This window comes from Mchenga conophoros, linkage group LG6, assembly GCF_057382185.1.
Source record: "Mchenga conophoros isolate Kocher_MC1m ecotype Shallow Benthic linkage group LG6, M_conophoros_male_GT1.1, whole genome shotgun sequence".
NCBI lineage: Eukaryota > Metazoa > Chordata > Actinopteri > Cichliformes > Cichlidae > Mchenga > Mchenga conophoros.
In genome coordinates this window covers 43,151,580-43,173,028 of record NC_140531.1, presented here as the reverse complement: position 1 = coordinate 43,173,028, position 21,449 = coordinate 43,151,580, and the positions used below count along the sequence as shown (strand labels likewise).

General features: G+C 43.0%; 1 protein-coding gene across 1 annotated transcript in view; it reads left to right on the top strand.

Annotated features, from left to right (window-relative positions):
- Positions 1-20,431, top strand: part of LOC146573423 (NLR family CARD domain-containing protein 3-like) — a 20,949-nt gene extending 518 nt beyond the window's left edge. Inside the window, exons 3-8 of the mRNA XM_085278212.1 lie at positions 4,422-4,722; positions 9,604-11,452; positions 11,807-11,980; positions 13,555-13,728; positions 13,829-13,875; positions 19,637-20,431. Of these exons, the coding sequence (XP_085134338.1) occupies positions 4,431-4,722; positions 9,604-11,452; positions 11,807-11,980; positions 13,555-13,728; positions 13,829-13,875; positions 19,637-20,172 (3,072 nt within the window). The 5' untranslated portion in view covers positions 4,422-4,430 and the 3' untranslated portion in view covers positions 20,173-20,431. The remainder of the gene's footprint in view (positions 1-4,421; positions 4,723-9,603; positions 11,453-11,806; positions 11,981-13,554; positions 13,729-13,828; positions 13,876-19,636) is intronic.
- Positions 20,432-21,449: the final 1,018 nt, after the last annotated feature.

Sequence of the window (21,449 nt, the reverse complement as noted above, 5' to 3'; positions counted from 1 at the left end):
CATACTTTACTGAATACTTGTATTTACCTTCATTACCATATGTGTGAATACTTCTCTGTGATTTATGGTGTCATTTTTCTGAATCTGTCATGTAAGTATTTTACTAAGTATTGGTTGTCTACACAGTAATTTAAAGGAAAAAGACGCCAGTAATACTGTAAGTATTTTCATGTAAACAGTACAGTTTTTGAGAATTTTAGAGAAAGGGGGCAAAACAACTCCACTTCCTATATGTGCAATTCCACATTGCTATCAGTGCAGCTGACTGTATTATAGAGTAGCCCATTGATCAGAGATCACTGATCAATAACCATGAGTCCCACTCACAGAGAGTCAGGGAATGGCTGCAATCACAGCATTGTAACATGGTGACAGATGTACCCTCAGGCCCCCTCCTCGATTCAGAGATGGTCTTTCCCTTTTCAGTGACTGGAAGTGAAGACAGATGTAACATTGTACGAGACCATTGTTTCATCTGACTCCCTAACGACATCTCTCACCCTCTGTACGAAATCCAAGGTGTTCTGGATGTGGTGTTCAGAGCTGCCTTCCAAGACTCAAGATTTAAGGTCTTTATTGTCAATGCAACAATATACACAGTATACAGCGTACCGAAATGCCATTCATATAAATGCATGGTGCATTTATAAAAAAAATGGAGATAGATTATTTATATTCTTCTTTTAATATATTCTAAGAATATAAATAATCTATGTGCAAGAGATATGAAACTAGAAATTACAAATAAATAATAAATCGCTAAATTTGGGTTAAGTTAAGAGATAAAAAGGTACTATTAGCAACTATATCTATGTACAATAAACCAAGACAGGAATGAGACAATACAAAGTGGATTGTGCCATTAAAGTAAAGTGAGATGTTGTGCAGTGGTATTAAATATCAGGTTCAAGTTATGAGTCAGGATATTGTAGACGAGACAGGACGAAGACATGTGCAAGATGCAAAATGTGCAAATATAGTATAATTTAGATGTGTGTTCAGTAACTATGTGACTGAGTGTGCAGTAAGCGTATTGTTCCCAGGTCCAGTTTGTAGTGGATTTGTGGAAGTTTGTGTTGTTTTTGAGTCTTCTGATGAGTATTGCAAGGTGTTTGTAAAAGTGTTTGTGTTTGGTGGTAGTGAGTTTAGGGCTCTGACTGCTTGTAGGAAGAAGCTCTTGCAGTGTCTTTTTGTCTCGGTTTTGATGCTGTGAAATCGTCGGCCAGATAGAAGGAGGGAGAACAGTGCATGTGAGGGGTGGAAAGTGTCCTTCACTATGCTGTTCGCATGTCGGATGATGTGTTTGTGGTAGAGTTGGGACATGGGTGGGAGAGGGCCTCCAATGATCCTGTATACATATGTATACATATGTATTAGGGGTGCAACGATACACAAAATTCACGGTTCGGTTCGGTTCGATACTTTGGTGTCACGGTTCGATATTTTTTCGATACAAAAAAATGTTCATGCATTTTTAATTTGTCATTTATTAAAATTATAAATATATATTTTAACTCAAAAGTACAGTTTTTAAATTTAACCCTAACCCTTGTGCGTGTTTTTTATTTTGACAGCGAATGCGCACCTGCGGACCACTTATGTGCACCCCTGGTTATTTAGCTCGTCATATTGCAGCCACAGAAATTCTTTTGTCCATGAAACCATAAAGCTGCACTTTCTTTTTGCCTTATAGTCTGATTTGTCATAACTTCTCCGTTTTGTGGTAAGCTTTTCTTTGGCTGTCACTTCTTCACCCTGACCTGTCTTATTTGGCTCAGCAGAACTAAAATATATATACTGCTACTTTTACACACGGACTCACATAAGCTCAGTGATTCTCTGCGCGATCAACCTCTCACATGTTTAAGCTTGCTGCGGGAGATTTCACTTGTCATGTTTGCATAGTAAGCTAACGATTAATAAGACGATGTCAGAGGAATTGGTGCACAAATTATCATCACTCACAGATCAGTGCTGTCGCTCTCTATACACAGTTCGCACGATTGCAAAGTGAAAGCAAAAAAACGAGCGCAAATTCAAACGCGACTTCAATATGTCACATATTGACAGTGGCTCACCGATGCCAATGACATAATTACCCAGCTACATTTCTGAAAGAATGCAAAAGCATTGACATATATTTTTCCTACAATAGCCCGACGGGCAGGGCAGAGATAGATTTTGGTAGCCCGACTGAAAAAATCGCTAGCTCCGGGACGTCAGGCTAGCGATATTGCGAGCCCTGTATCTGATTGAGGAATCACTCATCTTTGGAAAAGAGAGTTTATTACAGAGAAATGGCTCTTTCCAAAATAAAAGCTATACTATCCGCTTCTTCTGGGCTATATTCTCAGCAGCATAAGGAGAATCCTGTGCTAACAGCTGTCTAAATGACTCGGCTAAAGTTAGTAGCATGCTTGTTGTTTTTGTCTTTGCACTAGGATGATGTCGGTGTAAATGTGCAGTCATATTCGTTGTGTTCCCACTAGTGCTTTCAGGTTAATCTCGTTGAAATGACCTTAACCACAACACGGCAAATCTCCGTTAACGAGCTACCGCCGATCGCTCTGTGCATGGGGCTAGACGGCCAACACGTTAACGAGCTAACTGCGCTAGCACACTAGTTCACACCAATGTAATTGAGCATTGCATGGCAAACATACTGTTTTACTTTAGTCCATGACTCGCTTACCTTCAGGGTCATACGTCACATGAAAACCAAAATAATTCCAAACGCCAGATCTGAATGAGGGTGGGGGAGGTGCCCTGCGCTCTTCCTTCTGACGATGCTGTCTGTGTTGAGCACTCAGTGGATCTGCGCTGGACAGTGCAGCCTAGGCGGAGTAGTCGAACACAGATTCACTGAGCGCTCAACACAGACAGCATCGTCAGAAGGAAAATTGATAAAATAAATTACAAATGTTGTATTGTTCGATACATATGCGTACCGAACCGAAAGCACTGTATCGAACGGTTCAATATCGATACGAATATCGTTGCACCCCTAATATGTATATATATACATATGTATATATACATGTGTATATATATACATATACATGTATACATATGTATACATGTATATGTATACATATGTATACATGTATATGTATACATATGTATACATATACATGTATATATATACACATGTATATATACATGTGTATATATACATGTGTATATATACACATGTATATATACACATGTATATATATACATGTGTATATATACATGTGTATATATACACATGTATATATACACATGTATATATATACATGTGTATATATATACATGTGTATATATATACACATGTATATATATACACATGTATATATATACATATGTATATATATACATGTATATATATACATATGTATACATATACATGTGTATATATATACATGTATACGTATATATATACACATGTATATATATACATATGTATATATATACATGTGTATATATATACATGTGTATATATATACACATGTATATATATACATATGTATACATATACACATGTATATGTATACATATGTATATATATACATATGTATACATATGTATACATATATATATACATATGTATATACATATACATATGTATACATATGTATATGTATACATATGTATACATATGTATGTATACATATGTATACATACGTATGTATACATATGTATACATATGTATATATATACATATGTATGTATACATATGTATATATATACATATGTATATATATACATATGTACACATATACATATGTATATATATACATATGTATATGTGTACATATGTATATATATACATGTGTATACATATGTATATATATACATATGTATACATATGTATACATACATATGTATACATACATATGTATGTATACATGTCTATATACATACATATGTATACATACATATGTATGTATACATATGTATACATACATATGTATGTATATAGATATGTATGTCTACATATGTATACATATGTATATATATATATATGTATACATATACATATGTATATATATACATATGTATACATACATATGTATATATATACATATGTATGTATACATATGTATATACATATGTATACATATGTATATATACTGACGTCGTGATGTCATGACGTAATCGGAGCACTAGGCGCGGTGACTCCCAAGCTAGGCGAGTGGCTCCAGCAGATCCCGGGAACAACATCGGAGATCTCTGTCCAGAAGAGCGCAGTCCTGGGAACAGCTAAGATACTGCAGGACCCTCAAGCTCCCAGGCCTCTGGTAGAGGACCCGAGCTGGAAGGATTGACCGCCCACAGGGGCGAGTGGGGAATTATATATACACATACATATACATACACACACACTTTATCACAACAACAGTTGAATTGAATTGAATTGACTTTTATTCTCTGACTATCAGGGAGCTCTCATGACGTCAGTCGACCTCTTGGACATTCTGGAGGAGTTGACAGGAAAGGAGTTTGATGACTTTAAGTGGTTCCTGCAGCAGGACAGCTGCCTGGAAGGCCTTCCATCAATCAAAGCATGTCAGCTGGAAAAAGCAGAAAGGCGGCACACCGTGACTCTGATGGTACAGATCTACAGACTTCCAGGAGCTGTGGAGGTGACCAGAAAGGTTCTAGAAAGGATCAGCAGGAATGACCTGTTGCAGAGCTTGTCTTCTCTCTCACACACACAGGCTCCTCTTCATCACCCTGAAGGTAAACTTGGAATTTTGGGTATTTAAGGAAGTCTTGAAAGACATAACTGAGCCAACTTTATTTATAGAGCACATTAAAAACAGCAACCACTGCCCAAAGTGCTGGACACACATGATAAATTTAGACAATAATATTAAGGGTTTTGGTAAAAAGTTTACAAAGAAAATCTTTACTTGTCCTACTGCTATCTCACTTCCACTATAACTGCTAACTGAGGGAGGGGAGGAAGAACATTAGAACATTATATATGATATATACATTAGGTGAGTGTGCAGTAGTAGCATGTATGCAGCAAGCAGGTGAATTCTGTACATTAAGTGAATTAAATAAGAATAGACAATCTGACTATTTTACAGAATCTGAACATATCTAAAATGAAAGGAATTTGAAATGTACATTGTGCCGGTGTGTTTAGAGTGTCTGGAAGAGAGTCCTGTCTCAGCCACTTATGGATGATGTGAGAGGGTGTGTGTGTGTGTGTGTGTGTGTGTGTGTGTGTGTGTGTGTGTGTGTGTGTGTGTGTGTGTGTGGGAGTGAGGGCACGGATGGCTTGGGGATAGAAGCTCCTCTTGAGTCTCTCTGTCCTTGCCCAGAAGATGCGGAACCTTCTACCAGATTGCAGAGGTTGGAACAGTTTGTTGCCAGGATGGGACGGGTCCTTCAGTATCTGCTCTAGTCCGGCATCTCCTGGTGTAGGTGTCCTGAAGCGGGGGGAGAGCAATCCTGCAGCAGCGTTCTGCTGTATGGATCACTCTCTGGAGAGCTTTTTGGTCCTTCACACAGCTGTTCCCAAACCACGATGTCATGTTCTGTGTGAGGATGCTCTCCACAGCGCCTGTATAGAAAGTCCTGAGGATCTTTGGAGAGACCCTGAACTTCCTCAGTTGTCGTAGGTGATACAGGCGCTGCCTAGCCTTTTTGGTCTGGACCTGAATGTGGGCAGCCCATGTCAGGTCTGAGGAGATGTGGACACCAAGATACTTGAAGGACTGCACCCTCTCCACTGGAGCTCCATTGATGATGATGGGCTTGTAGTCTCTGTGCTGACTCCTTCTGAAGTCCACCACCAGCTCCTTGGTCTTGCTGACGTTCAGCTGGAGGTGGTTGTCCTGGCACCACGATGCCAGATTCTTCACTTCGTCCATGTAGGCCGCCTCATCGTTGTTGGAGATGGCACCCAACACCACTGTGTCGTCAGCAAACTTCACAATGGTGTTGGAGCCGTGGGTGGCCACACAGTCTGAAGTGTAGAGGGAGTAGAGCAGTGGCGAGAGGACACATCCCTGAGGTGCTCCTGTGTTGATGGTGATGCTGTTGGAGAAGCACCTGCCCACCCTCACCACCTGAGTTCTGCCAGTGAGGAAGTCCAACACCCATGCACACAGACGGCTGTTAAGTCCCAGATCCCTCAGCTTTGTGAACAGTCTGCAGGGCACTATTGTGTTAAACGCTGAACTGTAATCAACAAACAGCATTCGCACATAGTTACCCTGTGTGAAGCTTCTACTCCTCCTCAGTGGAGAGTGTGCTCTCCTCCTGCCTCGTGTTTGGTACTCAGGGGCCACAACTGAAAACAGGAAGGCTGCACAGGGGTCATTAACAACTCCCAAATAACTTACTGGCTGCCCTCTGCCACCCCTGGAGGCCATCTCCAGATCCTCCTGTCTCAGGAAAACCAGGGGCATCACAGGCGAGCCCCGCCCACCACCTATTTGACCCGCTGCCCTCTCAGGCCAGTCAGGTCCCATACCTCCAGACTCATGTTAAGGTTCAAAATTGAGGAGGGAGAGTACAAACCACCCTTGGTCCAGAAGCTTTTGGTCAAACAATGATTTTAATGACTACACACGTGTGGGAAGAATAATCTGTGCACAGACAGGAATTAATCTTCGACTTCCTCAAAGCATACACAGATTTTATACCGTCAGGGCTTGATTTACTGACGCCCCTTCATGCGTCACAGACAGGATATATACACATACGTCAATATCAAAACCACAACGACTTTTGACACCGTTTAAAAGAACAATTGTCTTCTATCTTCATAACAGGTGCTTCCTGTCACTGCCGGATGCTCGCTTGTCATCCTGACACCTCAGCAGCAGTTCTGCGACAAACTGCTCTTTTTGCAACCCCAAGCAAAACATGATTAAACTTTCACCTATAAATGATTCTCTAACTGAGTGTGTGTGTGTGTGTGTGCTAACCACAATTGCACCCTATTTCACCTCGCGACTAGCTCCTGACCTCTAGACAGAGAGACAGAAGCCACTCTCAGATATGTAATAACTGAACTAAAACTATGGATATGTCATCTACTAAATAAATGTTTTCACCTGGAATACAAAGTTAATTTAATACCTGTATGCATAAAACCTTAAAGCCTTCTTAAAGCTATCTGTTACATTGTTAAAGCAATGATCATACTGCAGATTATATTATTAATGCAATGGTAATAATGAAGATTATTTAACAATAGCAGTAAAATAATTTCCCTGCTCCACACTCACCAACAGCTTCTTCCCCTGGGCCAGTCAGACTGCTAACAAACACTATCCTCCACCCACCACCCCAACAATCCCGACTCTAGAGTCTTTTCTTTGCACTACTTCCAAGCATTTGTTCTCCAGTGTGTGACTTTCTCTTGTTTGTTATTTATTCCTGCTGTCTACTATTCGTATTTTATTCTGGCACAGTCAGTGGAGAGCACCCAACACCGAAGAGAGGCATGAAAGCTGAAGAGTCCGCCTCCCATTTTACTTTTAAATATCCTGCCATGGTAAGCTGTGTGACAGGCAGGATGACGCACCCCTTAATTTTGCGGACGGATTGGCCCAGGTTCGGTAAATTAATTGGACTGTGTGTCAGTATGCAATCGCGGCCGGTAGGGACATGCGAGGTCTGTGTGGTGCTCAGCGGAGGAGTCAGTGGGGCCTTCTCGGGAGACCCCATCGGCTCCAGTTACACTCATTACCATTAATGGAGGTCCTGAGCGCATTGGCATGGACCTCATCGGGCCATTTCACACGGCTATCGCTTTGTGTTAGTTCTGGTGGATTTGCAAGGCAATATCCACAAACAGTGCCACTGCACACCATTTCTGCTAAGTGTGGCACAGGTGCTATTTCAGGTCATCTCTTGAGTCGGTATCCTGAAAAAGATACTGACTGACCAAAGAACTTCATAGATGTCTAGCTTTACGAATTGTAGGGCATTAAGCCTACCACCCTCAGTATGATGGGCTGGTGGAGCGGCTGAATAAGACCTTAATGTCCATGATTCGGAAGTTCGTTCACGAAGATGAACGCAACTGGGATCGTTGGTTGGACTCCAGATTCCACCATTCCTGCCTCCCTTCATTTGTGATGACCATTGCACACAGGTGTGGATGTGGATGTTGTGGATGTTGCTGCATTGCAACAGCATTTTGCAAATGTGTTCTCCCCCTTACCCAGCTGTATGACTGTTATGGTGCATCAATTTGACAAGCGGCCTGGCGTGATGGTCCGTTCACGACCCTACAGGTTACTGGAGCACAGAAGACAAATCATGCAAAGGGAATTGGCGGAGGTTTTGAAGCTGGGAGTAATAGAAGAGTCACACATCGCTTGGTGTAGCCCCATAGTTCTGGTAGTGAAGAAAGATGGATCTATATGGTTCTGCATAGACTATCGCAAGGTGAATGAGGTGTCACAGTTTGATGCTTATCCCATGCCGATGCTGGATTTAACCGAGGGCTACTGGCAGATTGCCTGGTCTGCAGAGTCAAAGTAAAAAAGGGCCTTCTCTACTCTTTACGGTTTGTACCAGTTCGTTACACTAATGTTCGGCTTGTTCGGAGCCCCTGCCACCTTCCAGCGTCTCAGAGACCGGTTGCTGCGTCCTTATGCTGCATATGCTGCAGCCGACCTAGAAGACATCATCATCAATAGTGACACTTGGGCGGAGCATATGCAGCGGGTGGTAGTGGTCCTGGAGTCTCTGAGGCAGGCGGGGTTCACGGCCAACCCGAAAAAGTGTGTGGTTGGACGGAGGGACGTATAGTTTCTGGGGTACCAATTGGGTTGTGAGCATGTGCAGCCACAGATGGATTAAACAGCAGCTATTGCATCCTGTCCGCGTCTCAAGACCGGCTAGGCCAGATGGCTCCCCGGCACAAATTGGGCGGTGGGGGGGTGGCACTGTGTGGTTGGTGGCTCAGCTGCAGGGGAGGAGTGGAGCAGCAGGTTCATGGTTTGGTGTCAGGGAGGCTGGTTTTGCACAGCCAGTGAGCATTTTGCATTCCCTATTTCAGTAGCAACCAGGCCTGGAGAGGAGGCTGCTGCTGGAGGAGAGCACTGGAGCCAGGGCAGCGTGCACTGGAAGGTCCCAAAAGGTGACATAAAGCAGATTGTGTGATAACAATAAAAAAACACAAACCACAGTTACGGAGTTGTGTCAGGTCCTTCTGAGATCACAGAAGTATTTTATGAGGATGGTCAGAGGGCAGAGGGGAGAATACACAAGTAAACTGCTGTTGCAATGCAGCAACATCTGCTGCGTGGGCTTTAATTGTCACAAGGAAGTGAGGCCACCTCATAATGAGCATTACCTGCTTGCTGTGTGACAACATAGGTTCCTTACACCTAGCAAGTAGTTTCATCCAGAGGGCTGGATCCAGGGCCAGGGATTCACTAAATTCAGTAACCTGAGGACATTTTAACTCTGGCTTAACTTTTTTTTTTTTTTAATTTTTACCAGTGCTGTTGTATTATTGATCTTCCTCTGAACAATGAAAGCTTAACTTTATGGAACTTTTTGTTTACTGCTTCCAACAACAACATGGGTATTCGTGAAATATACACAGCACACTTTGTATTTTTCCCCTCATGTTTGATACAGATGTGGTGGTTCCAGTACCAGAGCCTCGCCCCATCAAGTTTTTCCAGCAAATACTTCAATCAAACTTCCAGGACAAGTTTATGTGCACCCAAGAAGGTTGGGCAGAAGATAAACAGCGTCTGGTTGATATCTACACAGAGCTGTACATCACAGCTGGGTATGATGTACATATCAACACACAGCATGAGATCCAGCAGATTGACAAAGTATGGAAGCCAGCAGAGCCAGAGAAACCTATTAGACCCACAGACATGTTCAAACATCCTTCAGGAGACTACAGACCCATCAAAACAGTGATGACCAATGGAATCGCAGGAATTGGAAAAACTTTCCTTGTTCACAAGTTTGTTTTGGACTGGGCTGAACAAAGGTCCAATCAAGATGTGCATCTGATTTTCCCCTTCACCTTCCGTCAGCTGAATCCTCTGAAGGGAGAAAAGTTCAGTTTGGCAGAGCTCATTCATGAATGCATCCCAGAAACTGTAGGCATCCCACAGGAGGCTCTTAATTACATCTTTACAGATGTTCAGTCATCAGGAATCACCAACTATGACAAGAGTAAATTCAAACTTCTGTTTGTGTTTGATGGGCTGGATGAGAGCCGCCTTCATCTCGACCTTCATTCTGAAGACATTCGCTCTGTCGATGTAACAAAGGCAACTAAAACAGATGTCCTGCTGAGGAAACTCATCAATGGGAAACTGCTACGCTCTGCTCGCATCTGGGTAACCACACGGCCTGCAGCGGCCAATCAGATCCCTCGAGAGTTTATCAGCAGTACAACAGAGGTCAGGGGGTTCACCGACCAACAGAAAGAGGACTACTTCAGGAAGAGAGTCAAAGGTAAGGAGGAGGCTGACAAACTCATCTCCCATATCGTGACATCACGAAGCCTCCACATCATGTGCCACATCCCAGTCTTCTGCTGGATCACTGCAACAGTTCTGGAGGATGTGTTGAAAACCAGAGAGGGAGGAGAGCTGCCCAAGACTCTGACTGAGATGTACGCAGAGTTCCTGATGTTTCAGATTGATCGGACAAAAGAAAAGTATGGCCCAGAGAAGAGCATTCAATACATTAAGTCATTAGCAAAACTGGCCTTTGAGCAGCTGGAAAAGGGCAACCTGATCTTCTATGAGAAGGATCTGAGAGAGAGCGGCATTGATTTCAGCGAAGCCTCGGTGTGCTCAGGAGTGTTCACAGAGATCTTCAAAGAAGATCGAGGAAGGAAAGGGAAAGACAAGATGTTCAGCTTCGTCCATTTGAGCGTTCAGGAGTTTCTGGCTGCTCTTTATGTGAGGATGTCGCTTATAAATAGCAACAAAAATGTGATGCTTTCACCACCACTGTCTCTGAAAATTCTTCGACTGCTTTTCAGTAAAATATCTTCAAAGAAGATCAACAAAATTTCGATTGACAGGGCCTTACAGAGTTCAAACGGACACCTGGACTTGTTCCTTCGCTTCCTCTTGGGTCTTTCACTGCAGACCAATCAGGATAAACTACAGAGCCTACTGAAAAAAACAGACTGTCGGTCAAAAACCAACCAGAAAACAATCCAATACATCAAGGAGAAGCTCAGTGAGAATCTGTCTCCAGAGAGAAACATTAATCTTCTCCACTGTCTGAATGAACTAAATGATCGTTCTTTAATAGAGGAGATCCAACAGTATTTAAGTTCAGGAAGCCTCTCCACATATGAACTTTCTCCAGCTCAGTGGTCAGCTTTGGTCTTCATCTTACTGTCATCAGAAGAAGATCTGCATGTTTTTGACCTGAAGAAGTACTCTGCTTCAGAGGAGGCTCTTCTGAGGCTTTTGCTAGTGGTCAAAGCCTCAAAAACAGCTCTGTAAGTACATAGATAACAAGAATTAGAAAATGTCTTAAAACACCATGATTGTTCACTAAACACTAAACTAAACAAAACCAGTGATTTGATAATTGTGAAAACAAATCAACACATTAAACCACCAGCAAAATTAACTACTGGTTTGCAACTTTGTTTATAGACAGTTTTAAATATTTTGGTCAGATTATTAACTTTAGATAATGGAATCTAAAATTCCTATGGAAATTTAAAGTGGTGTTATTAAACTGTTTGATCCTGCAATCAACCATTCTTGTATCTGAAAAAGTAAAACCTCTTTGGAGGTCTTTTTTTATACCCCAAAATGTTACAAATGTTTTGTTAACTCATTTCAAGGCTGAGCAGCTGCAATTTGTCAGAAAGAACCTGTGAAGCTCTGTCTTCGGTACTAAGCTCACAGGTCTCCAGTCTGACAGAGCTGGACCTGAGTAACAATGACCTGAAGGATTTAGGAGTGATGCTGCTATCGTCTGGATTGGAAAGTCCACGCTGTGCACTGAAAATTCTCAGGTAAAGTTTTAACGTCTGTCGAAGTTTAATTTTGTTTCGGCAAAGACTGTTTCTCCACATCACGATTTCTGTCCAAACTATTATATATCGAATGTATGATAAAAGCAGTTGACTCTCTGCATTGTTTGGATGGAGAGATCAGCGCTGAGGCTGCTTCTATTGCTGTCTGGCGTAGCCCAGGCAGCGGCTCTCAGTCTGCCCGCGGCAGCGAGTGATTGTGGACAGTTGGAAAAGGAGGTACCAAATTCAAACATTCCCGCCCCCCTCCATTGTGATGACCATCTCGCACAGAAAGCAGATGTTGCTGCACACAAGAGCACACAAGACAGGGGGTGGGTGTAGCTCAGGAGGTAGAGCAGGTCAGCTGCTCATTGGAAGGTTGGTGGTTTGATCCCTGGCTCCCCTAGTTTGTATGCCAAGTATCCTTGGGCAAGATACTAACCCCAACTTGCTCTCAGATGCATCTATCGGAGTATGAATGCGTATGAATGATAGTTTAAAATCCGGATGCACCAACGGGAGTTGGAGTAAAGACAATGAAAGGCATCTACAAACTGCTGAGGGACTCCATACTGGTGTAGGATAGCCCATAGCGATCGTGGATCAAGAGTTGGGAGTTCGCCTTGTAATCGGAAGGTTGCCGGTTTGAGCCCTGGCTTGGACAGTCTCGGCTGTTGTGTCCTTGGGAAAGACACTTCACCCGTTGCCTACTGGTGGTGGTCAGAGGGCCCGGTGGCACCAGTGTCCAGCAGCCTCGCCTCTGTCAGTGCGCCCCAGGGTGGCTGTGGCTACAATGTAGCTGCCATCACCAGTGTGTGAATGTGTGTGTGAATGGGTGGATGACTGGTTGTGTAAAGCACTTTTTCCTTAGGGACTAGAAAAGCGCTATATAAATACAGGCCATTTACCATAGAGTCGGCCGGTGGACGCTGTCAAAAGCCTTCTCGAAGTCAATGAAATTAATAGAAATCTTCCTTTGGTATTCCAATGTTTGTTCAATGATCATGCGGAGGGTGAAGATTTGCTCGACGCATGATCAGCCACTCCGACAGCCAGCCTGCTCTTCTCGCAATCGTTCGTTTACTGCGCATCGTAGCTGATTCAAAAGAACGAGGCAAAACACTTTCCCGGGTACCGACAGCAACGCGATGCCCTGCCAGTTGTTACAGTCACCCAAATCACCTTTCTTTGGAAGTTTGATGATTATTAAACTGATTTCTGTTTTGGTCAGACCACATACAGAGTAATTTGAAAATAATTTTTATGGTCTGTCACTCATCCAAAGCATGGCGGACCCCAGTTGGAAGCCGCCCTTACAAGACTCCTAAACGCCTGCTGGTCAACATCATATGTACCCGATGATTGGACAAAAGGCGTCATCATCAAACTTTCAAAGAAAGGTGATTTGGGTGACTGTAACAACTGGCAGGGTATCACGTTGCTGTCGGTACCCGGGAAAGTGTTTTGCCTTGTTCTTTTGAATCGGCTACGACGCGCAGTAGACGAACGATTGCGAGAAGAGCAATATATATAACTTCAATAATATGTCATTCTTTATTTGCGGTTGTGTCAAGGCTGTCAGGCTGTCAGATCTCAGAGGAAGGCTGTATCTGTTTGGCCTCAGCTCTGAAATCCAACCCCTCACGCTTGAGAGAGCTGGACCTGAGCTACAACCATCCAGAAGACCTAGGGGTAAAGCTACTGACTGCTGGACTAAAGGATCCACAGTGGAGACTGGACAGTCTCAGGTATGGACTCTACTGTTGAACTCACATGCTCTCTCGCAACAAGATCCTCGATAATGAGGAAGCTTCTGAAGGCTCATTCTGGCTTTATTTCTTCCTTCAGCCTGGAGCATAGTGGAGCGCAAAGGCTGAAACCTGGTCTGAAAAAGTGTAAGCATGTTTTTATTCTGCATCATTACAAACTAGTCACATTTCTGCTAAATGTCTCTCAATACATTGGTGAAAAACTCAGCGGTAAACATGTGAACATGTGACATCAGCTGCTCATGTCATAGTATCTGTCACTTGTGACAACACAGTGGTAGCACAAGGATGCGTGCTAAGTCATCCAGCTAAGTAAATCCCAAAGGTTGATTCTGTTCATCTGGACGTTTTCAGTGGGAGAAACGCTGCGTCAATCATCCAAATGACTTCTTCAGTCTCAGCTGACTGCAGGTTTAACCAACCTTATATACAGTACATTTGCATAATGACTGAAACCAGCCCACTTGAAGGAACAATGGGCTGGGAGTCAGTTTATGATCATTAATATGCAGTGTTGGGAAGGTTACCTTTAAAATGTATTCCACTACAGATTACAAATTACATATGTATTCTGAATACTTTGGATTACCTATTATATTATCATGCTTTTTACAACTACATGAATGAACGATTGCTGTGTGATTTATTACTATTACTGAAGGTTACTCTCCACACCAACACCAACCAGATGTTTAAATCTTAATATAAATGAGTAACAGTAGGTGGACATTAGGTAAAGCTGCACTTTTTGCAGCGAGCTCATATAGAAAACTATTCGGCGCGTATATAAAACAGGTCCGCGGCTCCGAACTGTAGTAAAGGGACCTCTGACTGATACGTCGGGTACGTAGCTGAAAACTAGCTTTACTTTGTTGTCTGGGTCAACTTTGCTAGCGAGAGACAGAGAGAGGTGTTGAAAGGCTGCTGCAACGGGACTTATTGTTTCAGAGGAAAACAGGAACACAGCGTACAGTCGAGTCTTAATAGCTTACTCACAGCTGGGCTCGTCAGGCTCTCTGTTTGGCTGCAGTGGTTATTATTATATTTACATGCTTCCAGCTCCCGTTTCTGCCCCGTGACAGCTCATACTTTTCCTTTTTCTCCCTCCCTCACTCACAGACACATCACGGGTATGACAGTCCATTCTCCCTGCAGCACGAACTACACTGCCCATCAGGCTCCATGCTTTAGGGCTATGCCTCTCTCTGCCTATTGCCTTCATATTAAATAATTTTTTTAAATATTTCTTCACGTCATTATGCGGCCGCAAGTAGAGGTGACATGGGCCGCGAGATTGAGACACAGACATTAGAGCCTCTTAATGTGTGTTTTGTTTGGGGCGTGGAAACCAAAAATAGAGAGCATATAGCCGAACATATGAAACAGGAAAATAACGCTGTGTAATCCCTTAATTTCAGCAAAGTAACTGTATTCTGAATATCACCTTTTTAAACGGTAACTGTAACGGAATACAGTTACTCATATTTTGTATTTTAAATACGTAACGCTGGTGCATGTATTACGTTACTCCCCAACACTGTTAATATGCAAATTATTATGAGCATTGATCAACAACCACTGATCAATAACCATGAGTACCATTCATAGAGAGTTGGGGAATGGATTCAGAGATGGTCTTTCCCTTTTCACGTAAACGGCCTCCTTGACTCCGCCCTCAAACCAGCGTTCCTCCCTGTCCAGGATGTTACATCCTCATCACTGAAAGAGTGTCCACTGGCCTGTAGGTGTGAATATACTGCAGAGTCCTGGCCTGACGAGGTGGCTCTTCTGTGTTGTGCCATCCTCTCAGCCAGAGGTTGTTTGGTTTCCCCGATGTATAAATCCTGGCAATCCTCCTGCACTTAACAGCGTACACTGTTACTCTGTTTGTGTCGGGGGACATGATCCTTGGACTCCTTGGATAAATTTTTGGCGCAGCGTGTTTTGAGCCCACAGAGACTCGGTAAAGAGAGGCGATCACTTCTACTATCCCCAAAGAGGGAAAAGATCAATTGGACTGTGGAAATTACTGACCTGCAAGTATGTTAAATACTGGCTACAAATTGAGATTGGAATCAGTATTACCAGACATAATGGTGTTGTTGCCATTGCACTTTGTTGACGATAAAATTTGGGCTGTTGTTTCTGGGCTTCTTTTTTGTTTGTTTGTTTTTGTTTTTTGTGTGTATGGACAGACTGCAAATCAGTTTCTTATTGGGGACAATAAAGTTACCATTGAACCGACCTATTACACAACAACTACACAGGTTTTATCAAACAAACTCAGGATAGTATTAGGAGAACACCACACATTGTGAAATGACTCTGCTAATAAGTGTAGCTGCAGAGAAAGCATTCGATTCTGTAAGTCTTTTCTGCATGAACTCATCCAGTATCAGCACACTGGCAGCACTATATGACAAACCAAGATCAGTGTGGATCTGACAGACTCATTCTACCTACACAGAGGAACACTACAAGGATGCTGCGCTCCACCACTCCTCACCAATGGATATAAAGGAGTAACATCTACTAAAGGAGAGCAGAAAATGGCCTCATTTGCAGATGATCTTCTGTTAGCTTTAGCACAACCTACCCAAATACTCCCAAAGTTGATGACCATGTTAGAAGAATATGACTAATATTCTCGGTATAAAATTAATATTTTACATAAACTAAAGTTTACTTTAACCCATCAAAAGAACTAAGAATGAACTATAATTGGAAGTGGGATAATGAGTCTATTAAATGTTTGGGGGTTACCCTGCGGGGTTCTAAAATGTTTGCGGTTCAACATAAAGTCAGATGTTCAATGGTGGCATCCCCTTTTTGACTTTGAGTTCTCGGATAGAGTCTGTCAGAATGAACATTCTCCCACACATGCTTTATTATTTTCAGTGCCTCCCAAGATCACTCAAACAATTTCTAGAATTGGACAGACTACTTTAGAGACATCTGTGGGAAGAGAGCCAGGGTCAGGTATAAAACACTACCCACATAGCAAAATAGTAATGGCCCGGATCTGGCCCACACAATGTGCTTACACATGGCCCACATACGGCAAAGAATGATGGCCCTTTGGTGGCCCAGATCTGGTTTGCCAGAGGTGGCCCACACATGGGCCAGCACAAGGCCAGCTGCAGACATACTGCTGACATGCGGCCTGGAGGAGCCAGGGATCGAACCACTAACCGTCTGAATCAGTAGGTGACCTGCTCTACCTCCTGAGCTACAGCCACCCACTGGCAAGCATAAGTAAACCCTCACTAGGTTTTGGATAAAGTGTACACTCACAAGCCTGTCAAACCTGCATTTGAAACGTTGGCTACCGTAGCAGTACCGTATTGCAACATGGCATTTCAGTCTTCTAACTAAAATAGGAAAATAGGAACACAAACAGTGCCATCATTGCCAGTGTCACGGTACTGGGTCGTGTGACCCAGTGTTTGAGTTTTATGTATTTTTGTATTCATTTTTGATCTAGTTAATTTCTAGGTTGCTGTTTATTCCTTTATTACTTAGTTGTTTTCTGTCATCTCCCCCTGTACTCAGTCTCCCTGGTTCGTGTGTCTACCTGTCATGTTTCATGTCTGTGTGGTTATGTTAAGTTCATGTCATGTTTAATCTCCATGTTTCCTGTTTTATTTTGAAAGAGTCCAGCGTTCTTTGTTTATTGTATTTAGTTTCACTTCCCCTGTCCTGTCATTAGGTTTATGTGTGTCAGCTGTGCTCCCATGTGTGGCCTCTTCCCCTAATCATCCTTGTGGGTATTTAGTCTCTGTGTTTCGTTCAGTCTGTGTCGCGCCGTCTGTTCATGCACCCTGTTACTCTAGCTGCACGTCATGATTCTAGCCTGCAAGAGTCTGTATCGGACATGTTCATAGTCACTTTCTCCAGTCATGTTTCCCTGCACCTTCATGTGCCAGCACCAAGATCTTGTTCAGTTTTTCATGTCGTGTTCATAGTCTGTCCACAGTACTTCGTCATAGTTCAGTCCTGGTCTTCGTTCATGGTCTTCGTTCATAGCCCTTAGTTTCTCTCAGTTAGGTTCTTAGTTTTGTCATTCCCATAGTTTATGGTTTGTTATTTTGTATCAGCCCTGATTAAAGGCTCACTTCGAGCTAGAGCTGGGCGATAGAACGATAACGATATGTTTCGAAAGCTTCTGAAGCGTGATCATCGAACAATCAAGCGTTTCATTCAAAATAGTCAACAGGGTCGCAAGAAGCGTGTGGAAAAACCAAGGCGCAAAATAACTGCCCATGAACTGAGAAAAGTCAAGCGTGCAGCTGCCAAGATGCCACTTGCCACCAGTTTGGCCATATTTCAGAGCTGCAACATCACTGGAGTGCCCAAAAGCACAAGGTGTGCAATACTCAGAGACATGGCCAAGGTAAGAAAGGCTGAAAGACGACCACCACTGAACAAGACACACAAGCTGAAACGTCAAGACTGGGCCAAGAAATATCTCAAGACTGGTTTTTCTAAGGTTTTATGGACTGATGAAATGAGAGTGAGTCTTGATGGGCCAGATGGATGGGCCCGTGGCTGGATTGGTAAAGGGCAGAGAGCTCCAGTCCCACTCAGACGCCAGCAAGGTGGAGGTGGAGTACTGGTTTGGGCTGGTATCATCAAAGATGAGCTTGTGGGGCCTTTTCGGGTTGAGGATGGAGTCAAGCTCAACTCCCAGTCCTACTGCCAGTTTCTGGAAGACACCTTCTTCAAGCAGTGGTACAGGAAGAAGTCTGCATCCTTCAAGAAAAACATGATTTCCATGCAGGACAATGCTCCATCACACGTGTCCAAGTACTCCACAGCGTGGCTGCAAGAAAGGGTATAAAAGAAGAAAAACTAATGACATGGCCTCCTTGTTTACCTGATCTGAACCCCATTGAGAACCTGTGGTCCATCATCAAATGTGAGATTTACAAGGAGGGAAAACAGTACACCTCTCTGAACAGTGTCTGGGAGGCTGTGGTTGCTGCTGCACGCAATGTTGATGGTGAACAGATCAAAACACTGACAGAATCCATGGATGGCAGGCTTTTGAGTGTCCTTGCAAAGAAAGGTGGCTATATTGGTCGCTGATTTGTTTTTGTTTTTGAATGTCAGAAATGTATATTTGTGAATGTGGAGATGTTATATTGGTTTCACTGGTAAAAATAAATAATTGAAATGGGTATATATTTGCTTTTTGTTAAGTTGCCTAATAATTATGCACAGTAATAGTCACCTGCACACACAGATATCCCCCTAAAATAGCTCAAACTAAAAACAAACTAAAAACTACTTCCAAAAACATTCAGCTTTGATATTAATGAGTTTTTTGGGTTCATTGAGAACATGGTTGTTGTTCAATAATAAAATTATTCCTCAAAAATACTTGTCTAATAATTCTGCACTCCCTGTATGTCTGTCCTCTCAGTGAGTGAGTAGACAAGTGTGAGGAGGGCTGTGCATCGCAAAAACACATAAATATGCCCGAGACCCGTAAACGAAGCAGCATCTGGCTGCAGTTTAAATACTGCAGCCAGATGCTGCTTTGGGATGAACCGTCTCGGTCTTATCTTGACTCGGTCTGTCTTGGTCCTGGTTTAGACTACAAGTCTAGATCTGACTTCACGTACAACCACAGTACTTAACTATTGTTTGTAGCTAACTTTCAATTAAACCTCCACAGTTTTCATTCTTTCTGGGGGTTTTTATTTTATTTCTCACAACCAGTGATGCTTTTCTAACTTCAACAACAGAAATAAAAAGAAAATGATTAAATGACCACACCAGTGTTGGTCCCTTTATATCCCAATAGTAACTTTTTAGATTGTATTTATTTAAACATCACTGTCAGTCTGGTGTTAATGATGCTTCGTTTTTCTTCCACTCTCAGATTTCTGTGAACTTGCACTGGATGCAAACACAGCAAACAGGAAACTCAAACTGTCAGACAACAACAGGCAGGTGACGGCAGTGACAGAGAAGCAGCCTTTTTCTGTTCATCCAGAGAGGTTTGACGTCTGGCTTCAGCTGCTATGTACCACTGGGCTGACTGGTCGCTGTTACTGGGAGGTCGAGTGGAAAGGATTTGTTTTTATAGCAGTGAGTTACAGGAGCGTCAGAAGGAGAGGAAACAGTTATGACTGCAGGTTTGGAGGGAACGATCACTCCTGGAGTCTGAGGTGTGCTGAAGATGAAAGTTTCTCGGTTTGGCACAATAACAGAGAAACAGCCATCCCCTCCTCCTCCTCCGCCTCTCACAGAGTAGCGGTGTATGTGGATTGGCCCGCTGGTACTCTGACCTTCTACAGAATTTCTTCCGGCTCACCGATCCATCTCTACACCTTCCACACCACCTTCAGCAAACCCCTGTACCCTGGGTTCTGGTTAGTGTCACATGGTTCTTCAGTGTCCCTCTGCTCACTGTAGCAGGACGAGTCTTCCACGTGCGGTTGCTGGCAGAAAGGTTTTGATTTTGAGTGTTGAACATATGAAGTATGTGTGGGGATGGTCTAACAGATGGCAGAGTGTTAACACAGTCATGTGACGTTCTGCTTGTATAATAAAACCTGTACTTTATGTTTTATAAATTCTGTAAACATCAAAAATTTCTCTTTTTAAAATAAGTTTTCTCCTGTCTGCGTACAAACTGTGATTCAAAGCATAAAATAAACCACATTATTTGTCATGTGTCATTGTGTGGTTGGCAGCTTTCAGAGGCCACGGAGAGAGGAACTTCACTCAGACAGGTTTATTGTTGGAGCTTAGAGAACAAAATGCAAAAGTAACAGAAAACTCGGACTAAACTAGAGTCGAGAACCTAGTGGTTGCTAAACAAACAAACAGTGCACACACATGGGAAAGGTGTGATGAGGATGTGACAAAGACCAGAGGGAGACTCAGACAATAAGGACGCAGGAGGGAATCAGGGCAGAGAGGACACACCCGGGGAACGTGGCTGAAAGGAATCTAAAGGATGACACACAGGAAGTAATAATAATAATACATTTTATTATAGTACGGTGCTCCAGGAGTATGGGGTGTTTGGCCCATTGCTACGGGAACGCCTTGGTGTTCCCTCGACAAGCTGGAGGAGGTGGCTGAGAAGAGGGAGGTCTGGGCTTCTCTGCTTCGGCTGCTGCCCCCGCGACCCAGCCCGGATAAGTGGGAGAAGATGGATGGACATTTTATTTTTAGGCACCATTAAAGATCATCAAGGTCACCTTACATTAGTACAACAAAATAAAAACATAAAGGTAATTGAAAAATAAAGAACAAGTATAAAAGCTAAACAAGGTAAAAAAAAAAAAAAGATAAAGATGGAGTCACGATGAAGGGTACGCAATCCTGAAAAGATGGGTTTGAAGATTTAAAAGTAGAGACAGAGTTTGTAGCCCGGAGATCTGGTGTCAGAGCATCCAAAGTCTCGGGGCAGAACAACCAAAGGCTCTGAGTCCTGTCAGGTGAGCAGGTGGAGCAGACAGACGGGAGGCTGAAGAAGAGCGTACGAGAGTGCGAGCACGTACGGAGGAGATCAGGCAAATATGGAGGGGCGAGGTTATGAAACTGGAAGCCAAAGGAGCTGTTTAAGTACAGCTGTTATATGTTCAATGGATCTAATTCTGGATATAATACGAGCAGCTGTATTTTGAACTAACTGCAGTTTACGGAGAGATTTATGAGGCAGACCACAGAGGAGAGAATTC